The sequence below is a fragment of the Pseudochaenichthys georgianus genome, chromosome 3 (assembly GCF_902827115.2).
Source record: "Pseudochaenichthys georgianus chromosome 3, fPseGeo1.2, whole genome shotgun sequence".
Taxonomy (NCBI): Eukaryota; Metazoa; Chordata; class Actinopteri; order Perciformes; family Channichthyidae; genus Pseudochaenichthys; species Pseudochaenichthys georgianus.
Window position 1 is genome coordinate 6,623,121 of NC_047505.1, and position 23,302 is coordinate 6,646,422.

The 23,302-nt window shown below is 42.7% G+C and overlaps 1 protein-coding gene across 3 annotated transcripts; it reads right to left on the reverse strand.

Annotated features, from left to right (window-relative positions):
* On the reverse strand, positions 1 to 22,991 carry LOC139433013 (trichohyalin-like). Of its 3 annotated transcripts, none has more exons than XM_071201850.1 (2): positions 21,556 to 22,991; positions 1 to 133 (listed from the first exon to the last, which is right to left on the reverse strand). In XM_071201850.1, the coding sequence occupies exons 1-2, from the start codon at positions 22,808 to 22,810 to the stop codon at positions 3 to 5; spliced, it is 1,386 nt and encodes a 461-aa protein (XP_071057951.1). In that variant the 5' UTR covers positions 22,811 to 22,991; the 3' UTR covers positions 1 to 2. The 3 variants fall into 3 exon arrangements, with proteins under 3 accessions (XP_071057951.1, XP_071057952.1, XP_071057950.1); XM_071201851.1 differs by having other exon boundaries at positions 69 to 133; positions 21,503 to 22,991; XM_071201849.1 differs by having other exon boundaries at positions 100 to 133; positions 21,495 to 22,991.
* Positions 22,992 to 23,302: the final 311 nt, after the last annotated feature.

Sequence of the window (23,302 nt, forward strand, 5' to 3'; positions counted from 1 at the left end):
TGTCACAAACAGAATATTGTCCGAACAGGAGAGAAAGGCTGCAGCTCCCTCTCCCTTTGGTGGCCGTGCAGAAGAGAGCTTACAAGCATTCGTCTTTCCCGCTTGCTCGCTGTTCGCTCCTCCTCTCTGGGAGCTGTAGTGTGAAGGATAAAGATAAGGCAAAAGTAAATCCTATCATGGAAACGCTAAAAACATTGAGCTGTCTGAGTGGAAAAATAACGTGTTAAAGTTTACTGCTGGCCGGCTACATCCTGTTATCTTCAAGGACTAGAAAACCATGGTACGGTATGTGGGGCCCTGACCTTCAAAAGGCGCAACCGTCTTGTGAGAAAACCAGTTAAAACAGGTAACAAAGACACACCGAAATTAGGAAAAAGGGAGTAGGGCCCTGGCCGTGACCTTAGCTAAAACTGGATGTGCTGGGCAGAAAAGGCAGATTGCAGCACAGAGAGCACCAAAGGTGGGGGCTTCACAGCAAATACTATAAAGAACAAGATATATTCAGAATTCGAGACTCACTTCAACTGGGATCTCACACTGACGAGCTTGTCACGGTGGGAACTCAAGAAGGAGTCCAAGGCGCTGGCGTGTTGTGGTATAGTATGGATTGATATATCTTTGTTGAACTGTGTAATAAAGTGCTTATTTGAAGAAACAATCCATTGGAGTGCAAAGTCTAGTTTTGTACAGCTAACAGAGAATAGTGTCTAGGACACAATTCCTTTTCCCTCAGAACTAAGAAAGGTCATCGGCGGATCCGGACGGCGACCCCGCTCTGGCCATATCCAAACGATCTGCGCGGAGGACGGACCTGGTCCGGTAGACTCCAACAGCTGACGCAGGGGACTTCCCCCCTCGTTCTCCTGTGTCCGATATCGCGTTAAACAGAGGATTTCGACATTTTACATTCATTGCTTACTTCCACATGCCTTTTCTCCTCCTTATCTCTTTCATAACATTATATGTAATACATGTTAACGGCGTCAATAGCTACTTTAATGATACTAATGGGCGGTAGTCCCGGATGTCGTCATGATGGATTTTCAGAATAAAAGCTTAGTATTGAGAACTTCCGGGTTTTTCCAGAATAAAATAGCATTTAAACTGACGGTATGTTTAAGGTACATTATGCCATAAAACATTGATTTTAATTTCTAACAGTGGCCACATTCTCAACAAAGTAACGATATGACTTCCAATATTAATTTAAATGCTGTTATGGATTTCGAAAATGTTTTTATTGATTTAAAAAATAGTTGTATTTATTTAAATGGACATATATCCGCAAAGAAAAATAATCCGTTGTTACCGTTTGAAATATGCAGCAACGGCAGGAAGGTGGAGCTTTTTGATTACAGATTTGAAAACATCGTTGCTTGGTTTAAAAGTAGCACAATTGATAATGTCAAACCTTGGAAGGTATGTAGATATCCCTGCCCTAATGCCAATGGAACTGAGGTTACCTACTGTAACCCAGCTTCTATGAGTAATGGCGCAGCCCTCTAAGACTATCGCTATTGCGTTATCCCTCTGCGCCCCCGCGCAGCACTGAAACACTTGTAGTCCACGCCCACCCGCCAGGTGGGCCCCACCCTTGGGCTTCCTTCCGGTATAAATAGGAAGGGGGCCCGGCAATCTGCTCCCATACAATATAACTTTTCTTCAGCTATTCGTAGAGCCAGTGGGGCCCAGCACTTAGAGGGCTGCGCCATTACTCATAGAAGCTGGGGTACAGTAGGTAACCTCAGTTCTATTTCGTATATGGCTTCGCCCTCTAAGGCTATCGCTATTGGGTTAAGGGCGAAGCATGATGTAGTCTGCGCCCCACTGGGTCCGCCCGGCACGAGAAGCACAGACACACCTGCTCAATAACACCCCCCTGCCTGTTGTGCCCTGCGTAATGGCGCATCACCCAGGGTTCTTACAACTTTTCCAAAGTCAAATTCAAGCACTTTTCAAGCTGCATTTTCCAGCTTTTCAAGCATCTTACAGCTGTTGTAAATTACATATTTATATACACATACTCAAATGATTATTTCCCTACCTCACATTAAATCAGATGTTCTTTATGCTATAAACAACCAAATGTGTGTTTCGTGATAGCCTTCTACACGAGGATGAAACATTAAAGAAAAGAAAACTAAGTTTAATATTTCAAAATTAGTGATCTGTACGTAGACTAGGCCTCCCATATAACCTGGCTGAGCCAATATAAAACATTCAGCCAAATAACTTTTCAATACATTATTGATTAATTGTTGAGGTACTTTTAGGTTGGCAGTGAACATAAGTCAGAGGTAAATGGTGTACTTCTACTCCACTACATGTATTTAATACCTTTAGTTACTTCACAGATGTGGATGAATGATGTGAAATATAATCAAGTGTTAAATCAGACTTTAGTTCCACCTGGAGTAAATCCACCAGCTACCCTGCAGTATACAAAGTCATTCAAACTAGCTGCACCTTCACCAGCTTTGAGAACACTTTCATGATCAATCATTATAAAACATCTCATATATACTATTCTGAAATGGACCAATCTGCACAATGACTACTTTTACTGTCGCTACTTTAACTATATTTTGATGAAAATACTTTTGTACTTTTACTTGAGTAACATTTTGAATGCAGGACTTTTACTGAAACAGAGTATTTCTACACTCTGGGTACTTCTACTTTTACTCAAGTACAAGATCTGAGTACTTCTACTTTTACTCAAGTATAAGATCTGAGTACTTGTACTTATAATTTCACTACAAGATCTGAGTACTTGTACTTTTACTCAAGTACAATATCTGAGAACTTATTCCACCTCTAGTAGTGTATTAGTCTGAATTGTAGCCACAAAATAACGCAGAGCTGCATAAAAATAGACTCACAATGGTAACAAGTGGAAAATAATATTTACAAATGTGTACAATGATTTGTAGGTAATGTTGACTACTCAAGACACCTGACTTATACATCTTCAAAGGAAGACTGTGTTCATTCTACAATTACATGGGATTAAAGCAAAAATGTAGTTTTACTTACAATTTTATATAAAAGACAGTTTGTTTTCATCTGTTTTCAAATAAACAAAGTCTTGGCTTTCAGAATATTAAATTTGTTTCGGCAAATTCAGATGATAAATACAACTTTGAAGCTTCGGCATAATTACAAGCAGAGAACAGACTAATGTAACGTCACAGCAGGCATAACAACAGCCGGTGTTTCTTGTAAGTGTTTCCCCGGTACACAAACGCAAAAATACACAAACACACTCGTGAGCTTCCCCAAGACCAGTAATACAAACGAAAATGTGTCTTCGGGTCAATGTGACTGATTTCAATAGATCAAGTCACATTTGGTTTAGGCACGAAACATACCACCAGTAGAAATACATTGCTTTCAAAATCGCTCTGTGTCGAATCAATAGATTATATTTCGTGACTATAACACGAAATGCCGTGAGTGCTTCATCCTCTGAACACCACACGATGGCAACTGTAACGCACATAACATAGGTACGCTCCTCTGAAATGATGTCCTCTGCAATTATTATTATCCCTCAATCGAGTTCGCTATTCAGCTAGCTAACGTTAGCTTAAACAAACGTAACATGCAACGTTAGCCTAATCTAAAATGCTTTACTACGGCGTACCTTTCATGTGGATCGTCAGCACAGACTCTCCCATCGTTATTTTTGTACACTTTGCAGACTCGTGGGCTTGACCCTCGTCTTATATTGTATTTGTCTTCTGCTAGCCAACGCTCGTTGAAAGTGCAACCTCCTGGCTTACCTAAAGCCACTTGAGTAGTCATCTATCACTCTCATCAGAATGCCCAGGTCACACGTAACACAAACACTTGCAGGTCGCGCGCATAGCGCGGGAAGGCCGCAGCGGAGCTGTTTTATGAAGAAGCGAAGCAATTATTTTCTTTTAATCTAAAAACCAAACTATTCAGTCAGACAGAAATGTATTCTAAAAGTAAAGCATTTACATTTTCAAGCACTTTATCTCAATTTCAAGCACCATTCCCAACCTTGAAAACACCACGTCAAATTTCAAGCATTTTCAAGGATTTCAAGCACCCGTACGAACCCTGATCACCGTTCCTGGAATATAGCAAAACATGCCTATCTTCCCGACGGGGTGAAGGCTGGGAACAATACATACCGGCCGCTGTGATAAAGTAGAGACGAAGGTCCCACCTTGCCCAGCAATCATCGAGGGGGAACAGCAGCTCTCTGCGTTTCAGACAGGTAGGAGAGCGCTCAGCTGGATCCCTGACGTCACTCACTCTGACCAGGCACTCCGTACTTACGAAGTGTGTCAGAGTAAAGGGAACATCCCTCTCATACGAGGGAAAAAGGGCCGCTCTCTGTGTGCCGAGAGGCAGGAGAGAGGCGCACCGCTGGATCCCTGACGTCACTCACTCCGACAGGACACCCAGTACAGGGTGCGTCAGAGAGGAAAGGGAGACATCCCTCAAATAAAATTGAATAAATGAACAGGGGGAAGACCAAGACGCAGCCGTGCAAATATCTTCCACTGACATTCCTCCGTGCAACGCCGTGGAGGAGGAAATTCCTCTGGTGGAGTGCCCTTTGATATTCTCCGGGGGCTCCACCCCCGAGGAGACATATGCCTGCGACACAGCCTCACACAGCCAGTGTGACAGCCGTTGTGCAGACAGAGGTTGCCCGATCGAGCGCTCTCTATAATTTACAAACAGGCGCTGAGAACGGCGCCATGCCGCCGTGCGCGCCACATAGCAGGACAGCGCGCGCACCGGACAGAGGAGATGAGATGTGGCTTCTTCCTCCGATTTATGAGGAGGCGGAAAAAACCCGTCCAGGGTGATCACTCTTGACCTAGAAGAGCTTGTGATGACCTTTGGCATAAAGGCTGGGTTAGGACGTAACACAGCCGAACTGCCATCCCCTTGGAACCGGAGGCATGACGGGGCCACAGAGACAGTCGATAAATCACTCACCCTTTTCGCCGATGTTAGAGCCAAAAGCAGTTCTACTTTACATGTTGAGGGGAACCTGCTCTAAAGGTTCAAATGGGACTTTGCTTAGTGCTCGTCACCCTGCGAGATGGAGTTCATGACTTTATGAGCTGTTCATGAGCACTCATGAAACATTCATGAACAACTCATTATATGTTCACTTGTCATGTTCATGAACCAAAATTCTTAAAATGCTCATGAACCATTTTAAAGAGCAGTTCATGAACATTGTTCATTCATATAAAGTTCCTGTTTTGCTCATGACAGACTTTTATGAGCAATTTATGAACTTTTCATGATCCAGCCAATCACAACATTATAATTAAAACTCCAAAAAGTTTGCATGAGTATTTCATGAACTTTTCATGACTATGAGCATTTCATGAATTTTGTTTGATTGTGGCAAGTTCAGAATATTTTGGAATATTCATGAGCATTTTTGATGATCAGTATGATGTTTTTAAAGACCTCTTGAATATTCATCTACTATTTGAACATTTCTTTCTTTTTTAAAACTTTTAATCTTAAAACAAAACAATAGTGAATTTGAAACTGAACATTATCTGTATTTATTTTGGTGACATTCATATCATTTTACGGTTTATCTGTACTGTTTGAGAAGCAGTACGAGTAAGTAGCGCCAAGGTGGAACCTTTGGCAGGTGAGCGGTGACATCTGGGTTATTTTAGGGGGGACACTTCCGCCCCCTCCTCAGAAGCAATCCAGACGATCAACCGGATCCTGTGTATAATTATTGCTGCTCCACTTTTCTGTTTTCTAAAAGTCAGTACATGATGAAAATGATCGATGTTAACTTGTGTGAATTAGATATGATGTTGGAGATGTTTAGGAGAGTGTGTCAGAAGGTTTTGAGCATGTTTGACATAGTAACGGTATTTTAAAAATACTAAACTGTCGGCAACAATAGATGCCATTTTCGCGGGCTTCAGCCGCGCCTGGGTCAATGTGACCTGAGCGAAGGCTCGCAGGCAGATACAACATCAGGAGGATGCGTCCCCAGCTGACCCAGAAAGCGACGCAGGTTCTGGTCCAGGCTCTCATCATCTCACGCCTAAACTACTGCAACTCCCTCCTGGCTGGTCTACCTGCATGTGCCATCCGACCTCTGCAGCTCATCCAGAATGCAGCGGCTCGCCTGGTCTTCAACCTTCCTAAATTCTCCCACACCACGCCGCTCCTCCGCTCCCTCCACTGGCTTCCGGTAACTGCTAGAATCCACTTCAAGACAATGGTACTTGCGTACCATGCTGCGAATGGATCTGGCCCTTCCTACATCCAGGACATGGTTAAACCGTACACCCCAGCACGTGCACTCCGCTCTGCATCAACCAAACGGCTCGCTGCACCCTCGCTGCGAAGGGGACCCAAATTCCCATCAGCAGAAACACGTGGGTTTGCTATCCTGGCTCCAAAATGGTGGAATGAGCTCCCCATTGACATCAGGACAGCAGAAAGCTTACACACCTTCCGGCGCAGACTGAAAACTCATCTCTTTCGACTCCACTTCGAGCAATAGAACTATTAACAAAGCACTTATGGACTGGCTTACCTAAAGCCAGTTGAGTAGCACTTGAAATGTTTTTGCTCTATGAAACCTGATGTACTTATATGATTCTGTTTTCTTCAAGTTTGTATTTTGTTGGTCGAACGCACTTATTGTAAGTTGCTTTGGATAAAAGCAGCTAAATGCAATGTAATGTAATAATTTATATTGACTATGTTGAATTTCTCCTTGAGATACAGTAATTGACTGTGACAGACAGATAACTTAAATGGAGAAATGTGATGTTTGTAAAGTTCAGCTATTTGAATGTAACTGTGTACTTTGAATTTTGAATAAGCATTCCAGACGATCAACCGGATCCTGTGTATAATTATTGCTGCTGCACTTTTCTGTTTTCTACAGAAATCATTTATTGTTGCTGTGGTACCCAAGCTTTTGGGACCCGTAACAACATTTTTTGTGCAGCTGAGTGTCAAGAACTGCTTCAAATAGTGATAGGATTAATTGTAGTGCTCCACCTGTATACATGTTTGTTTGTTAATTTGAGTAAAGTTCCATTGTGATTGACATAATTGTTGTTTTCTATGGTTGCCAATTGACCCACAGTCAATGATTCATGAACAGTTCATGTACATGAACAGTTCATAGCCAGCCATTGAATTATATTCAGTGACTGGGTATGAACTGTTCATGAAGTTGTTATGAACAGTTCTTGATATGTTCATGAACAATTCTTGAAATGTTCTTGGTTGAAAACTGAATATCCCTACACACTCACTGAAAACTCCATATCATGAATTGTTCATGAACCTGCCTAACACCATATTCTATGAATTGTTCATGAACCATTCCAGCACAGGAGTTTCATGAGTAGTTCATGAACTGCCCTAGTGCCATTTAATGTTCATGACACTTTCATGAACAGTTCATCAACTTTGTTATGAGCTGTTTATGAGCTGTTCATGAATATGGTTCACTGATTTTTCATGACAAGTTCATGAACAGTTCACTATCATCTCACTGGGGCGTAAACACCAAAGCCAAATCCCACTGAGGCGCCAGTGCGTGTGACACCGGTCTGAGTCTTCATACCCCTTGCAGAAACCGTTTCGTCAGTGGGTGACTGAACAACGTCCCTGCTCCAAAACCCACGTGACAAGATGATATGGCTGAACGCCAAATTCCTGTCCAACAACAGCTGGAGGAATGACAGCACGTGAGGCAGGGGGCACGTGATGGGGTCCAGGCTTCTTTCTACACACCAACGCTGGAACGCTGCCCACTTGGCTGTGTAGGACGCTCTGGTAGACGCGGCCCATGCTCCCTGAATGGTGCGTACAACATCTTGAGAGAGACCCCACCTCTCTAAGTGTTCCCGCTCAGGGGCCATGCCCATAAGGGCTGGCCTATCACTGGGTGACTGTAGATTGCTCCCTCCACCTGTGAGAGAGCGTCCCCCCGCCACGGAATCTCCCATGGCCTGCCTGACAGCGTACGCTGTAAAAAAATATTTTGGATTTTAGTTCCTTTAACTCATTTATGTGAGTCAGGTCACCTAGATTTGGCCAAAAAGTTGAGACAACTAGAAACGTCAAGTTTTAATCCATTCAACTTGTCTGTGAAATTAAAATAGTACACTCAATTCAGAATGATGAGTTTACTCAGCTTTTGCACATGCGCAGAACACTGCCCCTGCAAAATTGCGTGTGTCAACCCGTGCATCCAGCATCCTCCCTCACCTCATGGAACGAAATGAAAACTAAGCCTGCGCGGTGCGGTTGAAATTGTGAAGAATTAGAAGAAGAATTACAAAAGGTGAGTTAATAATTGCTTTTTTCCGAGTTTAATGTTCAAATATACCTATATGTATGTATAACGTTTATTAGAGGCTAAACCTAACTAGCTACGGTGGCCGTGTTTCCCCTCTTAGTTAGTGTAGCTAGCTAACGTTAGCTAGCAAGTGAATTCAGTCGTTGCAAGAGCCAAAATGTGGCTGGGGGTTTCAGAATGGTTTAGTTTCCTGGGATATATTCAAGATTCAACATCTGTATTGGCCATGTACATGCTTCACACATACTAGGAATTTGTATAGGGCAGTGGTTCTCAAACTTTTTCACCTTGCCAGCTACTTTTAAAATGACCAACGGTTAACTGGGGGGGGGGGTTGCGAGGGTGCTATGGCGTTTACTAGGGATGCTCCGATCAAACAAAACAACAAATTATTACATTCAAACTAACTACTTATAGTAGATGAAGTACATCATTCAAAAGTTTAGATTCACTTTGGATAATAACACGGGAGAAACGGAGGCTCTATTTTCCTCTCTCTCCTGACAGCCAGTCCGTTTCAGACTCATGTAGCTCGCTAATCTGGTAATGAGTGACCCGACAGTGAAGAATAAACATATTTATAACACTAGTTTAGCTTGTTCCAGAGGTAGATAAAATAGTTAAGTGTGTTAGGTCTAACTTGGAAGTGTGTGTGTGTGTGTGTGTGTGTGTGTGTGTGTGTGTGTGTGTGTGTGTGTGTGTGTGTGTGTGTGTGTGTGTGTGTGTGTGTGTGTGTGTGTGTGTGTGTGTGTGTGTGTGTGTGTTGCTCAATGGTCCCTCACAACGGGAGGAGCTGCGGCGGTGATCATGTAGAGCTGCGTGTGGCGGAGGTTGAAAGCAGATGGCCAGCATTGTTTTCAGAAAGACAATTGTGTATAAAGCTTTCACATGTACACCCCCTCTTTATAGTTGAAGAATACTTTTAAAGAATTGTTTATTTGTCATACAGCTTTGACACATCAACACATGCATGCAGTGGGAGGCAACACATCAACACAAAACACAAATACACATGCACAATGAAATGTGTTCTCTGCTTTTCACCCATCTGTGCTGTCCTTCGTCCAGGGCAGCCAGGAGCAGTGGGTGTCTGCAGGGGCCGCTCCCTGTCCAATCTTGGGTCAGGGACGAACAGGAGAGCAATCTATTCTTCTGAATGTTTTAATATTGGGGTTCTGTTTTGGTCCTTACAAGATTGCTGCTGAGTTCACGCGTCTTGTGGCTGCTGACCTCCCCAAGTCCTTCCTTTCTGGACTCGACCGGCATTTGCCAAGACTGCTCGAGTTGTACAAAGCACGAGAGAGACGCGACACAACGATTCACAGTCTGCTGGAGTCTCTGGATTCTGAAGTAAGTGAAGAAGTTGCTGTTAGATTGCTGCTAGACCGCCCCGAAGAACGCCGTTAAGCTCGGTTCCAGAGCAGGGGTGGTTGGAAAAACCTCGTCTGTGAACCCCTCCACCTTAGCGAAGGGAACAAAGGTGGCCACCGGAGCCCTTAAGGTCCTCGGGTTCGCCGCTGCCCCTTCCTGGTATCGCCTAATGGCGGGGAAGCGCGGCCAGATTGGGTCACTCCTGCCCGTCTGAACCCGGGAAAACACTCAGGCCATGTCATCCAGAGCCACCCTCTCCCGCCCTCTGGGAACGGGGAGGCCTCTGCATGCTGCTGCTTTGCCGATTATTTCCGGCAGCTCCAGCATAATGCCACCCAACGCCGGTAGCGCCGTGGCCACGGAGAAGGGGACCACGTGCTCGGCCGCCACCTCTGACTCTCGCTCCGACCCCGTCTCCCCCGTCCGGGGAAGAGGGGGGAGGGGAGAGCCGCATGGCGAGCCATGGAGGGAGACGGGGTAGGAGTCGTCCAACTCCTGCCCCCCACTCGCCTCCAGAAACAGGCTGTTGTGCCTGTTCTGGATGGGCCAGTCGTCCTCCTCACCCGCAGCAGCTAGAGCGTCCGCCCTTTGCTTCCTGTCGGATGATGGGAGACGAACACAATGTGAACATGCGATCTGCTGGCTGAGAGCCGCGTCCGCGTGCTCTGGCCACAGGCAGGATGCGCATATTGGATGCAAATCGTAGCTCATGATGTATCCCGTATTGCACGAAGGACACATGCGGATACGATCATTGCTGCTCATGATTTCTTCTTGTGCTTCAGTACTGCTGGTTGCTGAAGAAAAGAGGGAGGAGATTGCCGGGCCTCCTTCCTATTTATACCGGAAGGAAGCCCGAGGGTGGGTCCTACCTGGCGGGTGGGCCTGGACTACAAGTGTTTCAGTGCTGCGCGGGGGCGCAGAGGGATAACCCGATAAACTTAGAGGGCGAAGCCATATACGAAATAGAACTGCACACTGAATATGTTTTGCCGCTTGATGTCTATGTTTGGACCGCTGCGTAAAAAGGAGGGTTTCTGCCCGTTACTTCTCCGCTGTTTTGTTGTCGCTCTTGTCTCGTCAGTTGGAAAAGCCAAACTGTATACAGTTCAATCGACCGGAGTTCTTTGTGCAGATGTGAGCGTCCTTAACAACGGTCAATAAGTCCTTGACAGCGGTCTGTCTGTTCTGGATTAACAACGTGTCACGTGTTCTGAATTGAGCAATCAGAATCGCGAATTCAACTAAGCCATGTCATAGTGAGCTTTAAAAAGATGTGATAACGACTCTATAATATAAGAATAATAAAGGGGGCATCTCTCTTCCTCTCCTGACAGGCCGCCAGTATCACTCATGGAGCTGGCTGTACTTCAGTTGTGATTTTGCGCTTTATATTTAAAAAAAACCATCTTCAATTTCAGGGGTGGCACTGGGGTTCCCTTAGGGGGGTGCAGCCCCATGTCTCAAGAATCACTGGTCTAAATGGTCGTTAATAGTTTTCTGATTTATGTGTAAATGTGTTTTTTTTATTTGGAGTATTCTATCTTGGATGTCGCGGTGGCCCGCCCGGCTTTGTACGCCCGAGGGCTACAGGTGTTGTGGCGCTGCTTCCAGCTGCTGCGGCAGCTGAGGCTCCGCCATGCTGCGGAGCAGAAGGTGGCGACCCTGAAAGGGGAGGTGGCCCTCTGGAAGAGGAAGGCAGACGAGGCCCTGCAGCGCCTGGAGGTGCTGCAGGCAACCACCTCCTTTGCTCAGGACGGTAAGTGTTGGTCCTTGAAGTTTAAAATGTATGACTGTGATTGAGCATTTGTGCTATACTACTGTAGTGTTACATTGACTGTTTTTTTTTTGGCTGGACTGATAGAGTATCACCATTGTGTTTTAGTCTTTAAAAGTGAACATGTTATTGAATGAAATCGTCCTCTATGAGTAGAAGGAATCTTAACCATGTCATATGATTTTGTACTTTAGCAGAGAAGAAGAAATGTGTAAGCAGTACAGACAAATAAAGAGTCATTTGAATTAGGAATTGACATTATAGATTACACTGTTTTCTAACAACTTGGCCCAACAATTGATCCCAGTGAGTGTATCATAGGATAAGGATAAGAAAGATTGTATACATATTGTTGTATTGATTGTATCATCATACAATGACAAAATAGTCATTTGTGACTACTAATGTACTAATGTGTTTTTGTGTCTTCATGTGTGCAGATCGAACTGACGCAGGGAGTCAGATGGAGAAAGAGGAGGAGGAGATGGTTTTTTTGGAACTAAATGTGTTCAGTTAATTGGTTTCATTTAGTTGTTGGTTTACAGTTGACAGTTAATTTTCAGTGTATGTCTGTAATTATAATTAAGAATGTTAAGAGGGGGGGGGGGTGTTATTCAGGCTGTTGTGTATTAAAAAACAAACCTGCGGGAAAGAAAAGTGCAGCTTTTGGCGTCAAAAAGGCAAAGAGAGCCGAGGTGAATTTTTGCCCGGCAATTGCAGAAACTGAGGAGAGTCTGGAAGCTATGCAGAGTAGAGGAACAACAGAGACATTGTGAAACTCAAGATGGAAAAGACCTTTGCACTCAGAAGACATGAAGTTGTTCGTGATGGTCCAATGGTCGAGGATTTCATGGCAAGGTGGCCTGCTCTGTTTGAAGTCTCTGAGGTAAGGCTTATCCCATGCTCGGTTTTTCATCCTGAATTTTGAAGTTGATAAAAGGAAATCCATGGGCACACTGGCAAACTGCTAATATACTGTAACTGATTTTATATAATTCATCTGTGCTTTTTAACCTCATCCTGGTCTCCAGTATGTGTGGTGGTTGTTTTCTCCCTGATGTTAAACAATGATCAAATTCATTTTTGCTTTTATGCGTTTTAAGATCAACTCTGAATTCAAGAGAATCACGACCAAGCCACTACAATCAAAATTCCTGTCTCAGCTAGACCTCCACTCTGGCACCCTGATGAAGCTATTCCAAAAGCGAGGAGGACAAATTGGGGGAAGGCTGGAAACAATCATTTTGCAAATGGCTAATGTAAGTGATACAGGATTCTCACAATTATGAATAACCTATAAACATAAATTATTTTGAAAACAATGTTTGAGAATCACGAATTTTAGAATTGTGAAAAGTGATGCTACAATATTTTACATTTTAGTTATTACATAATTTATTTGCAAGAATGGCACACACAAAGTGCTCATCGCTAAGGAGACCATTAGTGCTTTTATCTTTCTCCTTTCAGTAGTGTAGTAGCTCCGCAGTGAAAGTGACCAGAGTGCCGGCTGACAGCAGCTCTAACACACAGTGCTACTTTTTGGTCCTTCAGTGCCACCGTACTGTAGGTTCTCTGATTGAGTAGAGCGTTGCCATTCCCTCTCTAACCACACGTTTAGCTAAAACACCCTAATTCTACACATTGTAGCTTTAACTGACCCTGTCTTGAGCCATTTATCCATCTCAATTTTAAATGTGATATATAATAATTCAACTCGTATATCCACTGACCACAATTTGAGAAAGATGTCCAGGGGATGTGGAGCTCACAGTAGGGCTTGCACTTTCTTAGGAACTGTGATGTTGTATTCTCAAAGTAATATGTATCCAAATCACAGTTCACACCAGTAGTTGACTTGATTTAAAGCACAAGACCTGTAATAAGACACTAATCAAGTACATTTACTTTCAGTGTGATGATGTGGATGCTGGACGCGAGTCTATCATCAAGGGACTATGCATCTCCATGGAGGAAGATCCAAAGACCTTGTGCGAGAATATGTGGTATGCACATGAATCTGCCTGCTTCTTTTATACTTCTCTTCACTTTTGTTTTCATACATGATCTCTTGGGCTGAAATTGTTCATTGGTTTTTGTTTCATATTATGAAATATTACATTCAATATTTCATCGTTGCTGCTTGAATTAACTTAATACATTTGGAATTGCAATTGTTCCTATTATACTCGTGGAGTAGTTGCATACATATTTACCTTGGAGCATTTTAACAAACTAATAAGTGAACACGGCAACTAGTGCCACACAAGGACGTGTCCCACTTGTTATACTCAGTAAGGCATAGCCAGCTTAAAGGTCACCAGATTGATTCATGTTCTGCTGTAATTACTTGATTATTTTATCTACATTTAATTTGACATCTTTAATTGACTTTCATTTATAATGTTCAACTTGCCATGGCTAGATCTATACTATGCCTTCCCTGATGGGGCTTGGTTTTAGGTCTTATTTGCGTGTGCCATTTTTTTTTTTACAGGACACAGATGAAGGCGCCATCAAGGACACGACTGTGGGGATTTATGGTCTTAAAGATGCTTCCACTAATGAACCGGAGGACATTGGGATCGTTCTAGAAGGCGTCAAAGTCTTGACAAATCTGGATAATGTAGCATTAGCTTTTGTAATGCTGTACGGACTAATATATAGTTTGGAGAATATCAGCTACCCTGCTGACCTCCGCTACACCTTTGAAGTAGTCCAAAGCATTATAATGGAACTGGGCTCTCAAACAAAGCAACTGCTCTGAAAAACAGGCTCCTTCAGTGAAACGGTTCAGAGACTGCTGCATGCAAGGAACCCCAAACAATTGAATCTGTTCTTTTTTCTCTGTTATGTTTTAGGATTTGTTGTTGTATGCTTCGTTACAACTTGTGTTTTTAACCTGAGACCATTTTAAAGACCATTGCTGTCTTTAGTGTTTGAGACTCTATTATAAGAAACCTGTCAATCCTGCATGTGTCTGAAATCTTTTATCTAGCATCCCCCCCTGCTGAGAATTTAAGGAACTGTGCAACTGTTCAGCCTGTTCACTCTTATTGTTCCTTCATATATTTATTCTCGACTGATGCCACCACAGGTCATTTTATGTCACAAATGTTCAGGTTAAAGCATAGTTCCATGCTTTAATTATTCAATGTTCCATGCTGCAGTGTTTTTCTATATTGCCTGTGCTGTAGCACCTCTTTTAATTGTTTAAAAATATATATATATATTTTATAAATTCTATTGTTACTGTGAAAAGGGTAAAACCCCGAATTAAACCACATAATGGAGAACTAGTTTGAATGTACCGAAGTGTGTATATAGTGGTATTCTTGTTGTTTATTTAAAGCTCAATACAGTGTTTTGATACAGAACTGCTTGATTTTGTATTTGCCTCCATTCTCGCACATGCGCAGTACCGATCGGGCAGGGGGACGTATCGGGTAGTGACAACGCCTACGAGCAGCAAACTTTCAACAAAGATCGCTAAATGGGTGGCGACAGCTTGCAGGCCAATTAACATCGTGGAGGACGAGGGGCTGCGTGATATAACTCGGGTCGTATCCAACGGCTGCACTTATGAATCGCCTTCCAGAGCCACCACTGTGTCGAAAACACACAACTTGTATGAAGTCATACAAGTCCCATACTGAAGTCACAGTGGGAACTTCAGTCTCATGCTTTGACAGCTATGGAAACAGAGGAGCGGAATTTCGCCTACAACTGCGCCCACACACACACACACACACACACACACACACACACACACACACACACACACACACACACACACACACACACACACACACACACACACACACACTTTGTATTGTATGAGAGAGGTTCCAGGTTGAATTGAGGCGAATATTTGTAATGTTCAGAGGTTGTTGTTAATGAGAATATTTGTCATTGTTCAAATAATAAACAACGTTTTGCATAAAGCATATTTGTCCACTCATATGTTGATAAGAGTATTCAAAACTTGAAAAATATCCCTCTAAGGAACATTTAGAACAGATAAAAAATGTGCGATTAAATATTTTAATCGACTGACAGCCCTAATATATATGTGTGATGACCCCTGCTTTTCTCTCTCGTGTGTGTGTGTGTGTGTGTGTGTGTGTGTGTGTGTGTGTGTGGCCCTTTAACGATCTCCCTTCCTCCCTATCAGCACTGATTGAGGGCACCTGGCTGCCGGTACCGGAGGACTGAAAGGCCCGAGCCAGAGTCTCGTTTGCGCTCTCTGCTGGAGGATCTGTTTGAGAGCAGCTACAGATGTATGCTTTTGTTTCCCTTCATCTTAGTTTGGCATTCAAACACCTTGCACCACACCATGTTCATTACATGACATGTTACTGTTGTTAGACGCTTTTATCCAAAGCGACTCACATACTCAATACTCTGGGCAATCCCCACAGGAGCAATTTGGGGTGAAGTGTTTCAGGTACACAACGACATGCTGACTGCAGTGGGGTTTGAACCTGTTCAAACACCTGATCTGACCTGAACCTGATCCGAACACCAACGCACTAGTCTTTTTTATTTTTTTATTATCAAAGTTTTTTCCCCCCATTTAAACGACACACAATTCACTTTACCAGTCTCCAAAAAAGAAAAGGACACCAAAGCTTTTGAAACAAAATATTCCTCTCAATATCATCATCACTTAACTAAAATTCCAATTGTATACTTAATTTCTTATTCTATTAATGACATCCAATAAACAAACAGCGAAGAAAATAAACACGAACATTCCATATTTGAACCCTTCATTTAACCCCTCTTCCTTTTCATCATCCATTTACTTCTTTTTTTTCCTCAATACATCATGCCTTAATTTTTCTCAAAATTAAATTGCAGTTTTCCGCCTTTTACTTCAATTAATGTGCTTCCTTCCACAAATATATCCTCCCCTTTATACACAAACAACAATCCCATATCTCTCTTAATATTTATCTTCATTATATTCCAAACCCCATCAATTCTCCCCTCGTAATGTGCAACATTCCTCCTTATTTTTACTGCCTGGCTCAGGCATATGTTTAACAGGTTTACATTACACCCAACTATTTTCCCTCTTAACCCAAATAGCCATAACTCCTTCCATTCAAGACATTCCATCACCCCCTCTTCCCAACACCTATATATAATTTCTTTCAGTTTCCCGAAAAACACCTTTAATTCCCCACACTCATGCATACAATTCTCCACTCCCACTTCACACAAATCACATTCTCTCTTTACCTTATTATCGAACATACTTATAACTAATTTATTGAACACCCTATTGTGCCTAAACAGAAAATCAAACTGCTCACACTGACTATTTCCATTCACTCCCAGATTCATCCATATTTTCCTTACATCCATTCTACCCATCACTTTTTCCCACACTTTTTCAGAAGCTGGTCTCCTCACTTCACCCTTCCCCACGATTTTATATATCCTTTTGGTACTCAAGTCTTCTATTTTCACCCCATCATCCACATACAACACCACATTACTTTCAACACCCCCCGCATCCCCTCCTTGATGCTCTCCAGCAGACTCTCTGCTGTCCATTTATCCATTAGTAGTTCCCTTCCCCTGGCCTCATCAATGATTATTTGCGCCCTCATGAACCCCGGTACATACTCGTATACCAGGTCCCTTATCACCCTAAATCCTGCCCTCCACATTGTCAGATTAAAAATGACCTCCCCCTCTTTTGTGATATTTCGGTTTTGAAATAAAGGCTGCTTCCAGACTAGGGCTGGGCGATTTGGCCTACAAATAAAATCTCGATTTCTTTCTAACTAATGGACAATTTTCGATTTAAACCTCGATTTTTTTCTAAACAAACCAGACCAAGGCAAAAATGTAAATACATATTTTCTTTATTAACACAATACAAATAAATGAGATTACCAAGTAGTCTAGGCCAATGTGAACAAATCAGTTGTTCAAGAATAAAAAAAATAAAATAAAAACAGCACCACGGCACTTGGTTGTCATTAATGTGCAAAGATTTTTTTTAAATCAAACTGGAAAAAAAATCTCTTGTAGGCCATCCCTGAAAAAACTTGTAAAATGAAATACAACAAATAATGAAATGAATAATAAAAAAATACCCTCAAACAAAATAACATCCCTTTAACTTTCTAAGAAGTTGTCTTTCCACAGACCTTACACGGAACAGTTGTTTGTTCTATGTATGACCGCTTGTACCCGAACCATTTCCATACAACTGAAGTAGCACCTTTTTTAGGAATGAGTTCTTCATCTGTGTTCGTGGACATTTTTATGGTACATCTGTCGGTGAAGCGGTGAATGTGATTGTAGCTCTGCACATGTGCACAGTGTTATAAATTAAAATTAGGGCCAGGACTTTAACGCGTTAATTAATTACACAAAAATGTACGCATTTTAATCGCACTTTAATCGCACTTATTTTTGCACAGCGGAACGTTTCTCACTGGATGAGTTTCCGGCGTACCGATTATACTGGAGCACCAACTAACGTTCATGACTTCAGCATGGGACTTCAAACAACAACAAACCATGGTGAACAATAGTCAAACATGAACGAACAAGCTGATGAGACCGCTTTGGTCGGCCCCGTGGATGGGAAATTTTGTTTTAAAAAACGGACGGATGGAAGCGTCGATAAGAGCACGGTTGTGTGCAAATTATGCAAAAAAGAATTTGCATATCACCGCAGCACATCAAGCCTAAAGTATCACCTAAATGCAAAGCATGTAGCAGCTAGCGTGGACGTTAGCCCGACTCCGAGTGCAAGGAACCACACCCTGACCCAACCCACACTCAACCAGATGACTGGTTTCAGGGCCAGGATAAGTAAGTCCACGTCTGAGAAAATAACCAACTCCCTGGCTCACTGGATTGCACTCCACTTGGAGTAAAATCCATGTGAAAATTGCTTCTCACTGTTCTCAGGTCAAATATGTATATTTGATTAAAAATGCGATTAATTTCGATTAATTAATTACAAAGCCTCTAATTAATTAGATTAATTTTTTTTAATCGAGTCCCGGCTCTAATTAAAATCAATGTTTTTGATGGCATAAAGTACCTTAAACATACCGTCAGTTTAAATGCTGTTTTATACTGAAAAACCAGAAGTTCTCGTGCGCAGTTGTTAAGCTTTTATTCTGAAAATCCTTCATCGCCGGTTAGCATTTAGCATGTGGCTAATATACCATTTACTATAGAGGTGAATTTAGTAGCGATATGACACGGAGTGCTGCACACCGAAACCTACTGATTTCAACACTACAACTACTGTATAGACGTCGAGATATTATTATTGCTGAATATTAAATGAAGGTACAGTTTATTTTAATACGTTTGTTTACAGACGTGGGTAGCATGAGACAACAACCGGAACTACCAGAAATGAAACCAGCCGTGAAGTTTTTCCTGTCTTGAGTATTGATTACAGCGTTCAAAACCATATTAAATGAAAAGTCATGAAAGAGATAAGGAGGAGAAAAGGCGTGTTTAGTTATATATGTAATCTACAATGTCTGAGTTCTCTGTTATGCTCAACAACGAACAACGAACACAGCATAACAACAGCAGATCGGGCAGAGCTGCAGATCGGGTAGTCACAGGCAATGTGGCTGAGTTTTGTGCGCGTTCTGGAAAGTGAGAGAGTAAGCTACTACGGAGTCCCTTAAAGCAAAACAAATCTGCGGAGTCTAGAAATGTTTTAAAATCGCGATTTTTCAGGTTCAGCCATTTCACAAACCGTAGGAAAGTAAAAATGCAAATTAATCGTGAAAACCGAAAAAATCGCCCAGCCCTAACTCAATTACACTTTATCATTTCTAATTGGCAAATAAATGCTCTGAGGCTGGACTTGATTCCTTTGAGCTAAATTCTGACAACATTTCATGGCAATCCATTACATTGTTGATGCGATTGTTCAGTCTGTACCAAAGTGGCAACCAACTGAAAACCTTATACTAAATAAACATTGAAAAAGAATAAGGGAATCTCAAAATGCATTATATCCCCTTAATGGATCTTTAGCCAAACCATTCTATGCGCTGGTGCATTCGCTTCAAATGTTCAGGACGAGTGTGGGCTATATTATTATTTCCTTTAATGAATGGCCATGTTCAGTCTGCGATGGAAGATGTGTACACTTTCAGCTGTCATGATAAACACTATATTCATTTGAGTTCAATCTGTCCAACTCTGACAGCAGAAGATAATACGATATAGCCGATAATATATATATTTGTATAGAGCCCTTGTTAGGGTACTCTGACACTTCACAGGTAACATTCATTAAAACACAATTAAAACAACACTTAAAATATACAATAACACATGGCAAATAGAAGTTGAAATTAAAGAGCCTGTGACACGAGTTTCCCCCATCATCCAAACCCATCACTTTGAGTAAATATTGTCCCCTTGAAAACCGTTACTGAACTGATTTTGGATATTTGTACTTTGATAACCGTTAATCTGCCCTTCAATGTTGACCATTTTCTGGATCTTCTCGGGGATTCTTCAAGTCCCGCCAAATGATGGGTGACGTCATTGCGGGCACAGTGCTCCAGCTGCACCGTTCAGGATCCCAGCTTCTGCATGCAAACGCACGATGGTGCACACAGCAGCAAGCTCAGACAGCGATGACAGTTTAATTTTGAACGTATGAGAGCTCATATGAGGCTGAAGGATCGGTTTATGTTGTATCTGTTAGAAGTTTAGGAATGAGGTGCGTCAATATGGGCGATCATACGGTCATGTAGCCAGTGGTGGACTGGGAATAAAAATCATCCCGGGACTCTCGACATCCACGTCGGCGTCTTCTCTGCATACGGCAGTTTAAACTGTATTTCCTTTATCCTGTAATATGACTTGAGAGATTTAAACTCCGCACACTGAGTTCATCTCTTTTCTATAGACGCCGGAGGCGGGCAGCGTCAGGTAAAAGAAGTTATTTAGCCTTCTCAAACCTGAGCCTCACGCGCCGCCTATGGGGGATGTGCTAGTGACTTATCCGACCGGCCCACTTCGGTACCGGCCAGTCCGCCACTGCACCCAGCCCACGTAAACTGTCAACGGGGGGAGCCTCGCTGCGGGGAAACGGTGGACCAAGTGTCCCGATCGGAGTGGGAATAATAATAATAATAATCCGTGCATTTTATCCATTAATTTCCCCAACATTGTGGTAAAAAAAAAACACACGTTTAATCCATGTTGTTGGTGTACTACAACTACAAAAAGCATCGGTTTGTTTTCTCATCAGGAAATGCAGACCGGCACAAACAAACGATTTTTAATCATCATCCTCACGATCATTTAATGTATCATATGTTCGCCGAATTGACATGAAAGCACTAATAAATGTAGTTTCATCCACTTGAGTTTACAACCACAAAAATAATCGATTTGTTTTTATATCACATCCGACGGGAGGAAATTCAGCAGCTCTCACTCCCGATTTGTAATCCTAATGTAATCATCATCTCCACCACGATCATTTATGTTTGTTCGCCGAATTGACATGAAAGCACTGACACATATGAATATACTGTAGTCAACTTCATTAAAACGTTATTAACGTGCCTAATCTCAGTAATTCACCATTTCTACGCATGACAACACACTTTGTCCGTGTTTGGCTCGCACAGTGAAGCGTTCCCGCATTGACGTCACTTCCGGCTTCCCCCAAAACTTCAAAATGAGTCGAAGGAATTTCCCCGCGATGTTCGAAATTATTAATATTTAACGGAACGGTATCGCTTTTTCTTTTTTAAACTGACGGTTCGAGATGACTAGTAGCCCAATATTTCATTGCACAACAGTTGTTGGGATGCTGTCACAGGCTCTTTAAGGTCACATCAAAATAAAAAGTAAGTTCTAGTTTTTTTTAACATTTGAAATCATAAATGTTGGCGAACCGGAGCTAACCCGGAGAAAACCAATGACTGAGATCACAGAAGGAAGTTGGGCGGAGTTAAACCTTACTCTCTTACAGTAAAGCCTCAAAGAGCTCAGACTCCCCTCTGGTCAGCTCACAGGGACGTACATCCTGAAGACTCGTTGGAGTGTGAGGACCCCTGGGTGCTGTCGAAGCCTCTCTGGGTGCCTGGAGGGCTCCACAGGTCAGACAGCTCCTGCAGCCCCTGAAAGAGCTGAGAGACGAGCTCCAGGCTGGCTCCCTCCTTCTCCTCCACCATGGCACTTCCTTGGCCTTCCTTGGCGTTTCTCAGCTCTTGAACTTTGCGTCTCAGCTTCTCCCTCAGTTGGAGTCCGGCGTCTCTCTCTGCTGTGATGGCTTCGTTTTTGGCCAACACACCGTAATAGTTTCTGGACCTGCTGTGATTGAGAAGGACCTCGATGTTTTTGCGGAGGACATAGTTCTCCTCGCTTATTTTGTCCTTTTCCATATCCAGCTCCTCACATTCGCTGTCCAAAGCGTTCCTCGCTCTGATCCTGGCGTCCAGAAACCGATGTTGCTGCCTGAGCGCTTCATGCTCGCTGGAAATGCAATCCGCCTCAGCCTTGACCTGGTCATAACGGCTGGCCGGCAGGCGTCGGTGTCTCACTGTCAGTTCTCGGACTCTGCGTTGGAGGATGTCAGTTTGTCTCAGCTTGGCCGGTTTTTCAGCTGTCATACGTGCACACTCGGCCATTTTACTTTCTTCATTCGCAAGTGTTTGGGTTAGTTCCTGGACCCGTGTTTTCAGGGAAGTGTTGCGTTCGGTGACGCTAATACACTCCCCCTGCAATCGTTTACGTTTGTCTTCCTGTTTCCTCCCACCTTTCTTGCGGATTTCCCTGAGTGTGGTCTGAATCTGCCTTTCCAGCGCATCGTTTTCCCGGCTCTTTGTGGTGTTTTCACGTTTTATTGTCTCAAATTCACTACGCAGTCTTTCGTGGTCGGTGAATCTCCCGTTTATCTCCACGATTTCACTCTGCAGCAGCCAATTTTCCTGGAGGAGTTTTTGCTTCTCCTCCTCAACAGCCCTACATTTTTCCTGCAAGGCTGTTTGAGTCTGGAGTTTGATGCGGAATTCCTCCACTTGCCTTTCAAGATTTCTATTGAAATCTTTTGCTGCTTTCTTCTCTTTCTGTAGGTCTTTCAACAGCTTTTTAAAATCTTGACTGTTCACAAGCTGAGTGCTAAGCTCAATTATTTGCATACTCATGCCAGCATTCTGTTGGTTGATGGCTCCTGTCTCCATACTTAGAGACAAAACCTTGTGGGACAGACTATTTTGTCCCTCCAGGGTTTCACTTCCCTGGAGGGTGGTCTCGTCCCTGCTGGACTCCTGAGACATTTTGTGTTCAGACTTTCTCTACTTTTTATACCACCGAATATAATATAGTAGAAGCAGCAGTCTGAAGTACGGGTTTGTTAAAGTAACGTACGGGTCTACTGTTACTGGAAAATGTGTGTATCTGAGTATGTCAGTCAGAGTATATTCAAACGTTCAAAGCCTAGAATTGTTACCATGACCATCCCTGGAACTGCCTTTGTGCTGTCATCATATTCCAAAAGCATTTAGCTCCGCCCAGAATTAAGAAGCGTGGAATGTGATGACATCATTACATCATAAGTATGTGCTTCTGATAAAAAAAAAAAGAATAAAATGGCTTTGGTTATATTAAATACATTGTGATATAGAGATTTTTATATTGATTTTAAAGGTATATTTGGGGGCTTTATTGGAGATACAGTGTGTGTGCTGTGTCATCCTTACACGCTTACTTAAAATAATATGTACATTTTTGCAATAAAAGGTCTAAATCTACCTAAATGATATACTTTG

Bases quoted from the DNA above. Each gene is read 5' to 3' on its own strand.
- LOC139433013 (XM_071201850.1), bottom strand. From the start codon at position 22,810: ATGTCTCAGGAGTCCAGCAGGGACGAGACCACCCTCCAGGGAAGTGAA. The intron at 134-21,555 runs GTACGTCCCTGT...TTCACACTACAG, and splicing joins CTCCAACGAGTCTTCAGGAT to CTCCCAGAGAGGAGGAGCGA.